The sequence below is a fragment of the Sporisorium graminicola genome, chromosome SGRAM_8, assembly GCF_005498985.1.
Source record: "Sporisorium graminicola strain CBS 10092 chromosome SGRAM_8, whole genome shotgun sequence".
NCBI lineage: Eukaryota > Fungi > Basidiomycota > Ustilaginomycetes > Ustilaginales > Ustilaginaceae > Sporisorium > Sporisorium graminicola.
Genome location: NC_043738.1, coordinates 1,305,944 through 1,320,928, shown reverse-complemented (window position 1 = coordinate 1,320,928; position 14,985 = coordinate 1,305,944). Strand labels below are relative to the sequence as shown.

At 58.5% G+C, this 14,985-nt stretch overlaps 4 protein-coding genes across 4 annotated transcripts; 3 read left to right on the top strand and 1 right to left on the bottom strand.

Annotated features, from left to right (window-relative positions):
* Positions 1 to 818: 818 nt before the first annotated feature.
* EX895_006207 (uncharacterized protein) lies at positions 819 to 2,711 on the bottom strand (the record flags this gene model as incomplete). The annotated part of the gene is made up of 1 exon (XM_029886799.1): positions 819 to 2,711. One exon carries the CDS (start codon positions 2,709 to 2,711, stop codon positions 819 to 821), a length of 1,893 nt encoding a protein of 630 aa, XP_029737112.1.
* A 1,925-nt stretch (positions 2,712 to 4,636) lies between these two features.
* EX895_006206 (uncharacterized protein) lies at positions 4,637 to 6,544 on the top strand (the record flags this gene model as incomplete). The annotated part of the gene is made up of 1 exon (XM_029886798.1): positions 4,637 to 6,544. The coding sequence occupies one exon, from the start codon at positions 4,637 to 4,639 to the stop codon at positions 6,542 to 6,544; it is 1,908 nt and encodes a 635-aa protein (XP_029737111.1).
* A 789-nt stretch (positions 6,545 to 7,333) lies between these two features.
* EX895_006205 (uncharacterized protein) lies at positions 7,334 to 9,631 on the top strand (the record flags this gene model as incomplete). The annotated part of the gene is made up of 1 exon (XM_029886797.1): positions 7,334 to 9,631. The coding sequence occupies one exon, from the start codon at positions 7,334 to 7,336 to the stop codon at positions 9,629 to 9,631; it is 2,298 nt and encodes a 765-aa protein (XP_029737110.1).
* Positions 9,632 to 10,280: 649 nt separating this feature from the next.
* On the top strand, positions 10,281 to 14,840 carry EX895_006204 (uncharacterized protein; the record flags this gene model as incomplete). The annotated part of the gene is made up of 1 exon (XM_029886796.1): positions 10,281 to 14,840. The coding sequence occupies one exon, from the start codon at positions 10,281 to 10,283 to the stop codon at positions 14,838 to 14,840; it is 4,560 nt and encodes a 1,519-aa protein (XP_029737109.1).
* Between the last annotated feature and the right edge of the window lie 145 nt (positions 14,841 to 14,985).

Here is a 14,985-nt window from a genome sequence, read left to right as displayed (position 1 = left end):
ACTTCAGTCCACGACGTCGCTTCGAGGTAAGTTGCGCAGCGCTAGCGCAGGCGAGCACGCGAACAGGCGAACAGGCGGCGTTATCTCTGCTCCTGCTTCTCCCACCTTGAAGACGAATTTCTTGCGCCAAGTTCGCTTCGCTTTGGTCTGATTCCGATGCGCAGGAACCGCTCCAGGGTGTGGAATAATGAGCATGGCGGACACCAAAAGGGGGTCAACCGTGGGAACAAAGAAGACGCCAACCAGCGGAGCTGGAAAAGGATATCAGAATTGGATGTTGGACCCTGATGGGTTGCATGACCAAGGAACAAATTACTCAAAGTTGCTTTTTCCTGCCCGTGGCTTGCTCGCTCGTCCGTTCATCAGAACAAATTGAGTGATGATGCTCGGCGACTTGCTTTCGCGCCCAGACAGCGTCGACACCCATCATTCACCGCAAGCAGGAACCGTTTCGTCGCCGACTCAAAGGTCCTTGCTCGCTTCAGCTATCGCTGCCGTTGCCGCTGCGGCTGCAAGCAGTATCTCGGCAATTGACCGACGCACGTTCTCCGTCGCTCTTTCGAACCCCGGCGCGAGGCATGACACGGCCTTGCACTGCATCTGATACTGTACAGTAGCAGGTTTCGCCCTTTCATCTTCTCCATCTTCTTCCTTTGGCCGTTGAGATTGGCCGTTGAGATAGAGCGCGGTCTCTGTTTTTTCTGTTGTCTCGCTTGGATCTCAGCTTTCTCTTGTCGTAACGGTCTCCAGCCTCGACTCTTTTGATTTCCACGGTTGTCTGTATTCTTTTGAGCGAATCTATGTGATGGTGCCTTCTCTTACTTCTTGAGCGTGTAATCCCAAGCATCGTGGGCGAGGCGTTCGATCTTGCCGTTGACCTCGTTCTCCATGTCGTCCATGTACTTTTGCATCTTGTCCAGGTACGCTGGGTCGGCGGCGCCCAGAATGCGCACCGCGAGCAGCGCAGCGTTGGTGCTGTTGTTGATGGCTACCGTGGCCACAGGAATACCGCGTGGCATCTGGACGATGCTGTGGAGCGAGTCGACGCCGTCCAGGGTGCTGCCCTTGACCGGAACGCCAATGACAGGCAGCGCGGTCTGGGCAGCCACCATTCCAGGCAAGTGAGCTGCACCACCGGCACCGGCGATGATGGCCCGCAGGCCGCGAGCAGGCGCACTGCGGGCATACATTCGCATGCGGTCCGGGGTGCGGTGGGCGCTCACAATCGTCAGCTCAAAGGGCACGTCGAACTTTTTGAGGATCTCGGCAGCCGCCATCATGACCGGCAGATCGCTGTCCGAGCCCATGATGATGCCCACCAAGGGCTGCGGATGAGAAAAGTCGGCCGCCGACTTGGGCGAAGGAGCAGTTTTGGAGGGCGAGCTGGTCGACGAAGTAGACGCGAGAGTAGCGACGACGCCAGGCAGAGTGAGCTCCGAGGGAAGCTTGCCGCCCGTCTCGGCAAGCTCCGTGGCCTTGTCGAGCGCCTCGTCGACCACGCGCAGACGCGATCTCACCTGAGCGTCGTTCTGGCCCACAATGGTGATGTGGCCCATCTTTCGACCCTTGCGGCAGCCTGCTTTGCCGTACAGGTGGCAGGTGGTGCCGGGAACGTCGAGGCTGACAACGGCAGGCACCAGCGTCTTGGCCACGGCCTCGTCGTCCTTCTCGGAGTCGGCCAGGCCGAGAATGTTGATCATGGCGGCAGCCGGAACCTTAAGCGCGGTGCTTCCCAGTGGCAAGCCGAGGATGGCTCGAACGTGGTTTTCGTACTGGCTTGTGTCGGTGGCTTCGATGGTGTAGTGTCCCGAATTGTGAGGTCGTGGTGCAATTTCATTGATCAGGAGCTCGCCGCTAGGCATCAAAAACATCTCGACGCCAAAGACGCCCGCTCCACCAAACGTGGCCACCGCCTCTTCGGCAATCTTTCGTGCGCGAGCCTCGACGCCCGGATCAGCGGTTCGCAGTGGAGCAAAGACCGTGTGGCAAATGCTGTTCTTGTGCACCGTCTCTACGGCGGGGTAGGCCCTCACTTCGCCCGTGGCGCTGCGCACCACCATCACAGCCACTTCGCGCTCGAACGGCGCCCACTTTTCGACGTAGAGACCGCGTTTGCCATCGCCGAGCGCGGCCACGGCAGCGGTGGCCTGGTCGGCGGAACGGACGACGTAGTTACCCTTGCCGTCGTACGCCTGGGTCCTCGATTTGAGCATGAGCGGAAAGCCAAACTTCTTGCCAATCTCGGCGACGGCCTCGATCTGTGCAGAACGCGCCTGGTGCACGTCAGTGACCTTGGACATGTCTTCGGGACCCGCGGCAACGTACTCGGCGAGGGGCAGTCCTTTGCTGCCGAGGTGCACCTTTTGCAGATACTTGTCCTGGATGAGCGCAATGGTGGAAGGCAGCGGGTGAACAGCATCGACCAGCTTGTCGTCGAGCACCTTTTGCAGCTGGGTGGCATCAACGTGCTCGATCTCGATGGTGAGGACGTCGACTTCGGCGGCGAGCTGGCGGATCTTTTCAGGGTCGGCAAAGCTGCCGTCGATGTGTTGTGACTTGCCATCGGGGCCGGGGAGGTAGTTGATCTGCTTGGCGGGCGCCGTGTCGCCGACGTCGAGCAGTTTGACTTGCACGTTGAGTCGAGCCGCTGCTTCGACGAACATGCGGCCGAGCTGGCCGGCGCCGAGCACACCAACGACTCTGTGTTCCATCTTGAGAGCTTTAGCGAAGTGAGAGTGGTCTGGTATGGCCTGGTCAGCGCAAGTGTGGGGGAACGGATGACGGACGTCGAGTAGGAAGGTGGAGCTCGCTATCAGAACCGCTTCTGATTGGAGATCGGGCTGCTTGCTTGCACAAAGTATTAGAGCGTCTTTTTGGAGTCGACTTGAGAAAAAAAAAAAAAGAGTCATTCCAATTGAAGTTCTAACTTCGGGAAACGGATGTAGCGGTCACGTGCTACACATGATGTTGAATTGTTACATCCGAGTCAGTAGTGCCCTGTGCTTCCTTGCTCGGAAAGACCTGACTTCGCTGCACATAGAACCGTCGCGCATGCGTCTGCCCGGCATTCGAGATAACCAACTCCAACTCCAACTCCAAAGCCAACGCTGCAGCACCGAGGGCCTGCCAAGGCTCCATTGCAGGCCTCTGTTTTGCAAGGTTGGCACTTCGGCACACCTCTCAATTTGAGCTACGCACGAGCTACTGGTCCTTCGAATCGAACAATTCTGCTCGATCTTCTCGTTGTACGGCTCTTGTCGGTCGTTGAAGCCCAAGGTTTCCGCAGGCTTTCGGCTCAAGCAGAATTTGAAGGGCAGAGCCGCATTTCAGCCAGGTGCAGCCACGGCGGCAGAGGCAGGCCGCGACTAGTCAGAGGATCTCTTCAGCCGGTGACACAGCAGTCGCATCTTCGGCTCATGAAACGTCCTCACTCTGCTAAGGGGGGAATGCCATGGGAAATTATCAACTCTCTCGAATCATGCAGGCCAGGCCTACAGTATTCTCGCCTCCAACGAGCCGCTCGCGTGTGTTTGCCGCAAGCGAAGGGGAGAAAAGAAAAGCGGGGCAAACAGCTGAGGCGAGGGAGCCCAGAGCCTGAACCCACACCGCTCTAGAGCCCTTGTCTTTCTTCTTATTTTTCACATTGATGGTCTTTTTTTCATTGGTTCCCAGACGGACGGCTCGAGTGATACAGTACGGCTTCGTGGCGCTCAACCTTTTTTTTGCATGCTCCACGCAGCCGAAAACAAGAGCCCTGCATGAAGAACAAACAGGCTTTTGTCCTCCTGACCAAAGCTGCTACAGTGTACAAGTACAGTAGTCGCTGCGCGCCATTCTTTTCCTTCCTTCCTTGCTTCCTGGTCACGGGCAGAGAGCCGACAAGAGCTTGACGCAAGCTTTTCTGGTACCAAACTTTTAAATAGTAGTCAACAGTGCAGTCGCTCTGGGTCTGGCGCGTGCAGTTGCGTGCGAGCGAGCGCATGGAGGTAGCGGCTTGAGCGCGGCCTGGCCCCCGGCTAACGTGTTGGCCTCGGCTGCTGTTTCAGACGGAGTTTGGAAAGACAATGCAGCACATTGCATCAAATGCGCTTGGCCTGGCTGCTCTGCGCCGCCGTGGTCCTTTGAACGCTCGTTCGTGATACTGAACTCCTGTCCCGGCTGTCTCTTTTTTGATTGCTGTGTTTCGGCGATACAGTGGCTCGAGGAGCATTGCTAACTATGAACGCCGTTTGCATTGCTTTGTTGCAGAAGCGAAGCTTTCAGAAGCCTTTCTGCAGCGGTCTCGTGTGCGTGAGTGCCAGACCGTCGTTGAAAGGAGGCTGCCCGCTCGTTCTTGGCATTGCCTCTCGTCCACCATCTCAATCTTGTTTCAACAGTGACATACACGACGTAGCGAGGAACGGATACCTTACTCTGCGTTACTCCCTCGCTAGCTTAGAGCTCGAGGATCTGCCACCTATCCTCCTTCCCTTTTGACAGCTCCATTGCAGGCTTAGTCAGGATCAAAAGGAGCTCAAGCTCGCATACTTGCTTCCGGCAAGACTTCGCATCGGTACCTCCGAGGGTCCCTTCTCAACGTTTGTCAACCATCGGTGACAAGTCGACGCAGCAGCTCGTTCCATCCACCACGCACACGATGGTGCTGCCTCAGACACGACCGATCTCGATCCCGGTTCCGACCTCTCCCTCCTCGTCTTCTCCTCGAAGTCACTTTCGCAGTAGCTCCGATGCGGGCTCCGACATCTCGGTCAGCCTACCGCTGTCTGCCAACACAGCCCTCTCTGTGCAGGCTGCACACGATCCATTCGCTGCCTACCAGCTCCAGCAGACGCTGGCATGCTTCTCAGCTCAAGACATCCTCTCCTGCAACACCAGCTCGCGTTCGCGCCTCGTCGTACTGCCCGAAACCATCAGCATCGAAGCTGCAGGCGAACGCCTTGCCGAAGCCGATGGGGGTGAAACCTGGATCGTCCTCAAAAGCGACGATGCTAAGACTACCACCACAACTACTGGCGGATCCAAACTTCGCACTTCCGAGTGTGCTGGCCTGCTCGGCCTGGAAGACCTCTCCGCCTTTTTTGCCGCCGTGTTCGGGCCACACTTCTCCAAAGGGGTCTCCTCGCGTTCGAGCGGGCTTGTCTCGCCACCAGCGTCTCCGAGCCTGAGCTCTGCTGGCTTTACTCATCCAGACCTAGATGTCCGAGTTGAGGCCATCCGCGCTCGCCTTGATTCACGACAATCTGTCACTGCCGCCCTGGTATCGAATCTCTCTGGCCACAACCGTGTTTGCCACATTTCGCTCCAGACTCCGCTTCAAGACATCATCGGAGAGCTGAGCCGCGACCAGGTGAGCTGCTTGGTGGTGTCGGATCTCGAGCAAGACCAAGATGGCGCTGTCTGCGGCACCCTGACTGCATCGGATGTTGTTGCTTTCCTCGTCGCCGAGGCCGAGAACGACGGCACTGTGGCCTCCGTTCTCGCCGGAACGCTTGACGCCCTGTCCCCATCCTTGCTGCAGCAGCCGGCCGCCGTTATCTCGGGCGACAAGAGCACCGTCGACGCCCTCACCCGCATGCGGTCCGAGCAAGTATCGGTGCTGGCCGTCATGGATCCTTTGGGCGGACTCATCTCGCCCATCTCGTCGCGCGAACTCGCGCAAGAAATTCTGAGATCGTCTTCGCGCAAGATCCTCACCACACCACTGTCTTCTTTGGTCAAGGATCTCCGTTCGAGGTATCCACAGGGCAGCGATGGAAAGGACGTGCATCCAGCCATCTCGATGAGCAGCTCTTCATCGTTTCGTCGAGCTGCCTCAATGCTGCTCGCAACCGAGTCTGGCGGCGTTTTCGTTGTCGACGAGCCGCGCGTCGTCACGAGTCCGCCGCTTTCTTGCGTCTCTGCATCGCCTGCGAAAGAAATGCCGTCTTTCTCTCTCGATGCAGATGTGATGCCACTCAGTCGATCGGTGAGCTTCACGCCGGCACCGGCTCAGAAGCACCGTCGGTCCTCGACGCAGTTCTGGACCACACCGCGCGCTTCGATCAGCGGTGCGACCAGCGAGGTAGGAGCAACTCGTCCTGCGCTGCCCAATTTTGCGCTTAGCGGTAGCGCTCTCGACACTGCCCTGCCTCGCAGAGCCAGTCTGAAGCCAGAGTCGTCTCTGTCATCGTCGGTAAGCTCTTTGTCAGCCAAGAACGCGGGCTCCACCATGCCTGCTCACCTCCGCACGCCTTCGTTTTCACGCACGCATCGGCCGCGATCGTTGTCGTTGGCCCATTTCCAAGTGGACGAGTCAGCCATGTTGAGGCAATTCAGCGCTCAGATGGCCCTGGGCAGCCAGGGTTCATGGACGCCTTCGACGCTGACACCGAGCTCAAGTGTGTCATCGGCAGGCTCGCCCTCTTCTCCGTTCGGCAACATGCTCGTCTCTGGCTTCTTTGGCGAGGTGTTGCAGAAGGGCATGCCAAGGCGCGTCGTGACGATGAAGACTATCCTGCGCTCTCTGCTAGCCGCCATGGTGACTGCCTGTGATAGCAATGTCTAATCGGGGTTGTATGCCAACGTGACGTCAGCAATGACAGCTGATCACTCTGTCCGCAATTACCTTCCTTTCGCTCGTCTGTATCAGCGTTGTCCCGCGCCGTTTTTGCCACGTCTCCCGTCGCCTCGATCTCTAGTCTCCTCGCTCCGCAAGTGCTACGTGTCTCTCAGTGTCCCCCCATGGTCGCATCCAGTTTTGCTTGTTATGGTCATTGTTGTTCGCTCGCATTGTTCGAAAGTATTCGTTATCCCATTTGCTCACGAAAAGACGACCGAGAGTGTGATTTTTAAAGAGTGTACACAGGAGGAAGTGAGGTCTTCATGAACGGAACAGCCTGCCCCCTTCTCGTTCGTTAGCGCGCGCGGACACTCGTCGAGGCACGAGACTGGGTCAAAAAAAGGTGTTGGTTCTGGGTGTCTGTCTCTCTTTTGTGTTGTTCAAATTCAGCGAGACCCACGACGCGTCTCGAACAACACTTTCGAGGACAGTGCTCAAGTGCTGTACACCAGAAGCGCGTCTCGAATCAGAGCGAGAAAAACATGCGGGAAAAGCACGAGCTCTTCGATGCGCCTTCCTCCTCACCACCACCATCTTCCTCGCCATTCTCTTCTCCTTGGCGACTTCCGAACATCATATCACTTACCCCATTCCGACGGCCATACCGAACGCAAATACTCCACCGGCTCGGATCGGATCGGAAACGCAGCCTTCGAACACATCGCTAACGGACGTGCGTCGAACCACATACTCGTAGATCTTGCTGTTGAAATTTCGACAACTCATACCATCGCTATGTCGCTACATCCACGTCAATCGCTGCACCCGGCAGCGATGAACCACAACGCTGCCATGCCTCAGCAACAACACTCGGTCACAGAGCAGATCATGCAGCTCGATCAGGCCATCACCCTCACACTGCAAGAGATTGACCAAAACTTTGCAACCGCGCACCAGATCGTCACATCCCGCATTCTTCCGGCCGTCAAGGAGTATGGCGTGGCAAGTGCACGCGTGTGGCAAGGCGCCAAGTTCTGGAAGACATTCTACGAGGTGTCGGCCAATGTCTCGCTCACCGCCCATACTTACAACGAATCCGAGTTCGATGCCAACTCCCAGGGCGGCGATGTCACGCAGAGTGGCAACGACTCACGCGAGAATGCCACTTTTACCAGCGACGATGACGGACGCAGCCCAGGCTCCGAGGCCGGCTCCATCATCTACACTGACCTCGATGCGTCGCTGGCATCCAACGATCGCAACGCAGACGAACGGGATGCTGCCGACGAGAGCGTCGAACAGGCGCCAGCGGATCGTGCCCGTGCGGCTTCGCCTCCTCGCTTCAGCAACGCATCCATGGCAGCGGCTGCAAGACGAGAAGCAGCGCAGCGCAAGCAGCAAAAGCCGCACGCCCGCGAAGATCAAGAAAACATGTTTGATCCCGCCGAATCGCCGTTCGAGCGTTTGCGTCGCGACCTCACCTCCGGGCTCGGGAAGGGTATGGCTGATCCCAGCATGGACCAGAGCTCCTTCTTGGCCAACTCCAAAGCAAATGGCGCTTTTGGCACGGGCGATACCGAACGCGACCGCGCCGCGCTGGCGCAAGGCATCGAGAATCTGGGATCCACCCACACTGGCCGAGGCGGACGTACCTTTGACCCCGACAGCTCGAATGTGTCCTCGGTACACGATCTTCCGCCCTTCAAGTCAAAAGCCTCGTCGGGCGGCCGCATGAAGACGTCATCGACGCCCAAGAAAGGAGCGCTGCTCAACAAGGTGCTCGACTCGGAGCACAAGCGCAACAAGGGCCGGCTTAGCTACACCAAGATCCAGGCGACGCCTCGAGGCTCGCAGTCCAAGTCGAATCCCTTCGCTCCTCCCAGCGTGCGCATGTGGGACGGTATTGTGGATCTGCGCAAGACGCCTCTCACGTCCAAGATCAAGGGCACCAAAGCGTCGTCCAAGAAGGCAACCAGCAGCAAGGGCGGCGCTTCCAAGCACCATGGCGCGGAGGATGACGCAGAGTGGGATTCGGACTCCTCGGACAAAGACTCGCTCGAATGGCCCGCCGGCATGTCTCCTCCTGTGACGATGCAGTTCTCGGTGCCCCAGAGCCGATACGCGCAGACGCCGGCCAAGGAAGCCGCGAGGATGATGGTGGACGATCTGCTTCGAAGTGTGGGCGCCTCCAGCCCTGCGCCGAGAGTGTGGCCGAAGAGCTCGAGCAGGCCCAAGGGCGGAGAGGGTGCAGCCGTGCATTCGGCAAGCTCTCGCAAGCAGCCAGTTTCCACACCTCTGAGGCTGGGTCGCAAGGAAGCCAGGCAGCGCGACAGGCAGAGCGGTGCGGGACGACGACGAGACTCGATCCCCACACCACCCACGCTCACCAAGCGTGGACCCAGTCTGGCACAGGAAGCCACGCCCAACAGCAGCCAGGTGGGCGGCTCAAACGGAGGAGCATCTGCCAATGCTAGCTCGGCTGCCTTGTTGATGGATGCGGATGAAGGACTGGAGCTCAACGCTGCAGATGCGCCCGGCATCTCAGCGTCCGAATTGCAGCACCGCTTTAGCGGACTCCCACTCGATGACGACGATGACGACGATGATGATGACGACGAGTCGTCAGATAGCGAGTCGGACGACGGTGGGGACAGCATTGCTGGCTCGATGCTGTCATCCGGTGCCAAGTTTTCTGCGTCGAGCAACAGCCGCAACGGCGGGGGCAGCCAGAACGACAACTCGGGCTGGACGAGCTCGACCGTCTCTTCGTTTAACCAGCCCAAGCAGGCGGGCCGCAGTATTGAGGACGACACGCTGTTCGGCGTTCGCGCACCGCAGCAACGCGCCGCTGAGACGAACGGCAGCCGAAGTCAGTCGGGTGCCGGTGCCGGTCGCACAAGTGGTGGTCAGAGCAGGGCAGCGGGCACCAAAGGCGATGACGCGCGAGGAGAGGAGTCGTTCAAGGTGTGGGGGGATGTAGACGAGATGGGCACCGTCCACGGAGGACGCCCATTGGTAGACCGAGACGATACCTACAGCGCACCCAGCCCGACGCCCTTCAACATGAATGTCGGCGCTGGCGCTCGCAAATGAAGCCTGCCACCAACGGCCAGCCAGCGACAGCTTGACTCGCTGAGCTGATAATGTACGACTAGGATCCTGATTTCTTACTGTAATCTATCTATGTGTATTGACATTGTCCAAACGACCGTCGACGACAAGATACCTGACGTTCGTTGAGCAGTCAAAACTATCATATCCAAGTGACAAATGGCCTGACGAAAATGAAGGCCACAAAAACGTGGCGGAAAAGGTCGATCTACAGGGGCCCTGGCTCTGGTTGCATCAAGCTGCATTCGAGGTGTAAGAAATCACTGGATCGGACTGCGTGTGTAATTTGGGTCGCAGCTCAGTCAAGTCGAATTCCGCCAAAGTGGAGTTGCGAAGCTGCATAAACAAATGTTTGCCTGGCCTCGCCTGTGAGCAGCTTGCATGTTGTGTCCCTTCTCAACATCGGCGACCCACCTTACCTTGATCTTCCAACACCATCAAGCAGCTCCTCCAAGCCGCCAAGTGATGTTCACTCCACGCAACGCAGCTCCAGCACGAGCGCCATCACAAGTGCAAACAACCCTGACCTGATCTGCCGTCGTATCACAACCACGAGTCACCTACTGCCATGGTTGACACAGACCCAACCGCTGCGGAGCTGACGGCATCATCGCCACCTCGCTCACAAGCCATGCCCGTCCGGCCAACAGCACTACACCCGCTGCCAGAAGATACCCTTGTCTTGCAAGATACCCGCTCGTCGACTGAAAGCCGTACGGCTACTCCTGGTGCCGCTCATGTTTTGTCTGAAGCCAATGACCATCGGCGCCATCTTCCACAGCGGGCAGCCGACGAAGATGCGCAAGCCGCCCGCGACAAGCTCGACCGAATCGCAAAGGCACAGCAGACCAAGCGCAACTGGGCCAAATCAACCGGTGTCACTTTGATGTTCAAGGCTTTTGGCCGCAACGATCGTCGCCAACGCAAGCGCCGACACGGCCTTTCTTCAGATGAAGAGAGCAGCGACGAGAGCTCTCAGGATGGTGGCGCAGAAGGCAAACGCAACAAAGAGGAGGTAAAGCTCATGATCACCGGAAACCCTGTCGTCACCAAGGTCTTTGACGCTGCCTCTCGCACAAGGAGTCGTTTTCGTGGTCAGATCGAGTCGCCCGACGCCTCGCCGCAAATCGAAGAAGCACCCTTTCGTTTTTCCATCAGCAGGGCCGGAGGCTCGTTAGCAAGACGCTTTCGGCCTCCATCTGCGACACCGCCACCGCCCGAGGCTGGTCGAAAGAGCACTAACCTCTCTCCCACTGCCGAAGTACCTCCTCGGCTCTCGAGCGACAACAGCGCTGCCGGTTTCGATCGTGCCAGGTCCAAGTTCCGACCCAATAACGCTCCTGAGTTGCTGGCCGTAGACGAAGAGGGGCATGGACATCAAGACGCAAAAGACCCCGTGCAAACTTCCGCTGGCCGTCTTGCCCTTCCCTTTGTGAGAAGTCTGAATAATCACACGCCAAACAGCCTCGCATCCAGCAGTTCTGTCAATACTCCAGGTCAAGAAGTCGAGCTTTACAAGCAAGCAAGTCATCACCGCTCGAGCATTACTGGTGGTCTCATTCACGACGAACCTGAGGCTCACGATTACGGTCCAGCGGAGCGCGGAACCTCGCCTGCGTACGTCTCGTCGGCGTCGGACGTTTCGAGCGATGACGAACTTGACGGAAGCGCACTTCTGTCCGACTCGGACGAGGAGGAGGGAGACAACATGCTTAAGCTCAATTTGCTCAGCCTTGAACACGGCGAAGCGCTCACAAAGGAGCAGCTAAAACGTCGCAAAAAACTCGTTGGTCGCGAGATCCAGCGCAGAAAGGCCAATGGCGAGCCCGTCGATGACCTCATTCATCTGCACGGAAAGCTAGGCCAGCTCGGCCACAAGGTTTCCAGCCGAGTCTCGAAAGGCATTCACTACGGATCCAGCAACAGCCGCAATCGTCGAGCCATGGATCGCTACTCGCCACATCCTGGGCAGCTTGCGTTGCAGACTTCCGACCTCCCACGAAGCACCTCGGCGCAGAGTGCAGGCGGTCTCACCCCTTTCTCTACCATCACACCCTCCATCTCTCGCGGCAGCAACCACTTTGGCCAGAGGCGCGAGTCGGTCGCTACTGCCGCCAGCAGTCGAAGGAGCTCCATGACCGTCGAGGATGACGAGGACGAAGGCGATCTTGAGGAGGGCGACCGCGCAAGCTTGTCCCGCAAAACAAGCATGATCGATCGCTCCATGCTGAGCTCGCGCAACAGCATCCGCAAATACTTTCACGCACCCAACGTGATCAAGCGTCGACGTCGCAAAAAGTGGGAGGCCGAGCTGGCGGCGCTGGAGCGAGCTGCGGACGAGGAAGCTCGGAAGGCCGACCCGGACGCGGAGCTCGATGCCATGCTGGCCAAGTATGCGCAACAGCAAGCCCCCTCGGATGCCAACAAGGTAAAGCACGAGTTTGACGTGCTCTACGAAAATCAGCGCGGATTGCTTGTGTTTGGCATCCCCAAGTTCAGTCCTAGGACGCTCTTCCAGTGGGACCCGTCCCCATGGACATTTGCCAGCGGGAAGAAGTCGGCCTACAATATTGCCAACGCGCAGCTGCCTGATCCATCATGGGAGTGGGCGTACTCCGAATGGCTGATCGATATGACTGGCGATGTCGACGAAGCGGGATGGCAGTACAGCGGCAACTTTGGCCGACGATTTTGGCCCAATATCCACTTTCCACACGGCAGAATCGGCTTGCCCAAGACCGGCGCCGACGGCATCCGAGAGATGAATGCGCGTCTTGCAGAGAAGGAGAAAAAGCGACAGGCAAAGGAGGATACAAAAGAGGACGGCGGATTTGAAGCCATCAAGCGTTCAGCGCGTGCTCGGTCAAGCAAGTGGACGGGCACGTCGGACGCATTCACATTCGTTCGCCGGCGTCGTTGGATTCGTCTTCGCCGACGCAAGCCTCTGGCCAGCGCTGCCAAAACGGGTGAAGCGGCAGCCACGCCGGCAGCAGCTCCCTCGCCAGCTCATGAACTTGATGTGCCAGACGCTGCTGGCAAGACGGCACTGTTCTCGGGCCAAAACAGCGTAAAACCAGGTCAGTCCGACGACGAGCGAGACACAGAGAGCTCGTTTGGTGGATCGGACGAGTCCGACTCTGACTCAAGCGAGGACGATTCTATGTTGTATGCACCCGCCTATGGCCGACCGTCCGGGTTCTTGCCGCGTCGACTGCCAGGCCATATGGCCAACGGGGCGCACCCAATCAGAAACAAAGATCCGATCGCCAGACGAAGGGCACGAAAGCAAATGAGGGAGTTCACGGGCAGCATTCGTGAGCTCAAGAGTCTGCTGCCCAGCATCATCGCCATGGATCGCGAAGCCAAGATGTCGCGCACGCCGACAGGTCTCTGTGCGAGTCAAAACTCGTACAAGTGGGCCATGCTCAAGATCAACAAGGTCGACGCTCGCAATCCATTCATCAATTGGCACTTTGTCAAGCATCGACTGCAAGACGAAGACATGGCTTTTGCTGCTACGACGTTGCGATCGATGGAACGCAAATTTCAACAACGGCAACTGGCTGCGATTCGCAAGAGGGGCGATACGGCACCCAAGAGCGTCGGGCACAGTTCCCATCCACCGATCCCATCGACCTTTGTGGCTCAGTCCAAGAGCATCCGTTTCGATGGGCTGGCACCGACGGCGGACAATGCTGAACTGTGCACGTTGCCGGGCACCGCAGAAAATCGCGGCGCGGTGACAACCAGTGCCAGCTCTTCACGTCTGCTGGAACCTTTTGCCTCGAGCCCGCCCGAGGGTCATGAGCTTTCACGCGAAGCGCTGATTGAGATCAACTTTGCACGCGTGCTGCGTGTGTTGCGCGCGTGCAAGGTGGATCGGCAACGCATGAGTTTGTGGAAGCTCTGGTTGGGTGTCGTGTCGCTCGACACGCTGATGGAAACGGCGCGACGGGAAGATCTGGCCGAACTGGGGCTGCTGGCAGCGGGAACCGAGTGTGCAGCGGACACAGCTTTGCCTGCAGGCGCGTCTCTGCCGGCGGGCGACACACCCCACATGAGCGGAGGCAGCTCGTTCCGATACCGTCAGCGGGCAGAGCGGATCCGAGCGCGCTGGCGAGCTTCGGTGCCGACGCCGGATGCGTCGGATGTCTGGGATGTTTTGGAGCGTAAGCTGGACGATGTGTTACTGCTGTTCGAGTTCCAGAGCAACCGAGCGCAGTTCATCCGGCTGCTGCTTGCGGTCCACGAGAAGCTCCATCCGGATCACATCTATCGGGACCATTCGTTGCGAGCCAATCCACTCGAGCTGTCGCCGACACATGTGCATGGCGATGCCGCAGAGATGGGCGGCGGCGGAGCAGGGGGAGCCTTCGGATCGCGTCTGGGTGGATGGAAGAGGGCTGGACTGCCTCGACTGGAGTTTTACTCGGATCTGCAGAGGATCTTGGCGGCGACGCCAGGAAACGATGCATCCACCAACTCCGAGTACATTCTGGGCCAGGCAATGCAGGTCGACGGCATCGAGCCCGTCGCCATGCCGCTCGGACATCACAGCAGCAATGCGCTGATTGACAAGCTTGAGGCAGAAGCGCTATCAGATTCGTTCCTGGACCACGAGAAGATCGCCTCGGGCAGTGTGCGGGATGACGACGAGGGTGCTGGAGCGAATGGCAAGCAGCGGGACGGCACGGTTGGCGACCGACTCGGCGTGGCCATGGATACGAGGACTTCCAGAAGTCCTTCGCCCATTTCGCGGGCGCCGTCTGTGCCGCTGCCGTACCGCCATTCTCCACTAACGCCGGCCGTGCCACTATCGCAGGGCTCGCTGTCGACGTACAATAGGAGCTCGGCCGACATTACGAAGAGGACGCGAGGGTCGGCTGACTCCACGCCTCCGTCGTCGGCTCCCGGTGCGACAGGCGAAGACGACGAGCCGAAACGGGGATTGCTGAAGAAGGACGGCGAGTCGAAGAAGGTTCAAGGAGCATCGGCTTTGAAGGAGGGTTCGAACGAGGCGTCCAAGGGAGAGACTCTGAACGCGCCAGTCGTGGCTCGAGGGGAGGAGGAGGAGGCGGCGGTCACGCCGACGGTCGAAGCGCTGAAACAGACCCGCGCCCAGCCGAGACCGCCGATTCCGGTGCGAAGTGGCTCCGTGTCGCCGCAAAAGGGTGTTAGGGATCGCTTCTAGAGTGGGGTCCGGAGCGATCGTATTGGTTTTGTTCGACTTGTGCCTTATCTCGATCCTTTTGCATTGCATTCACTCGTTTTCAGGTTCTCATACCTTTGTTCATATCGCTGCTGCATCTCGCCCTTTCGCCCTTGGATGAATGTCG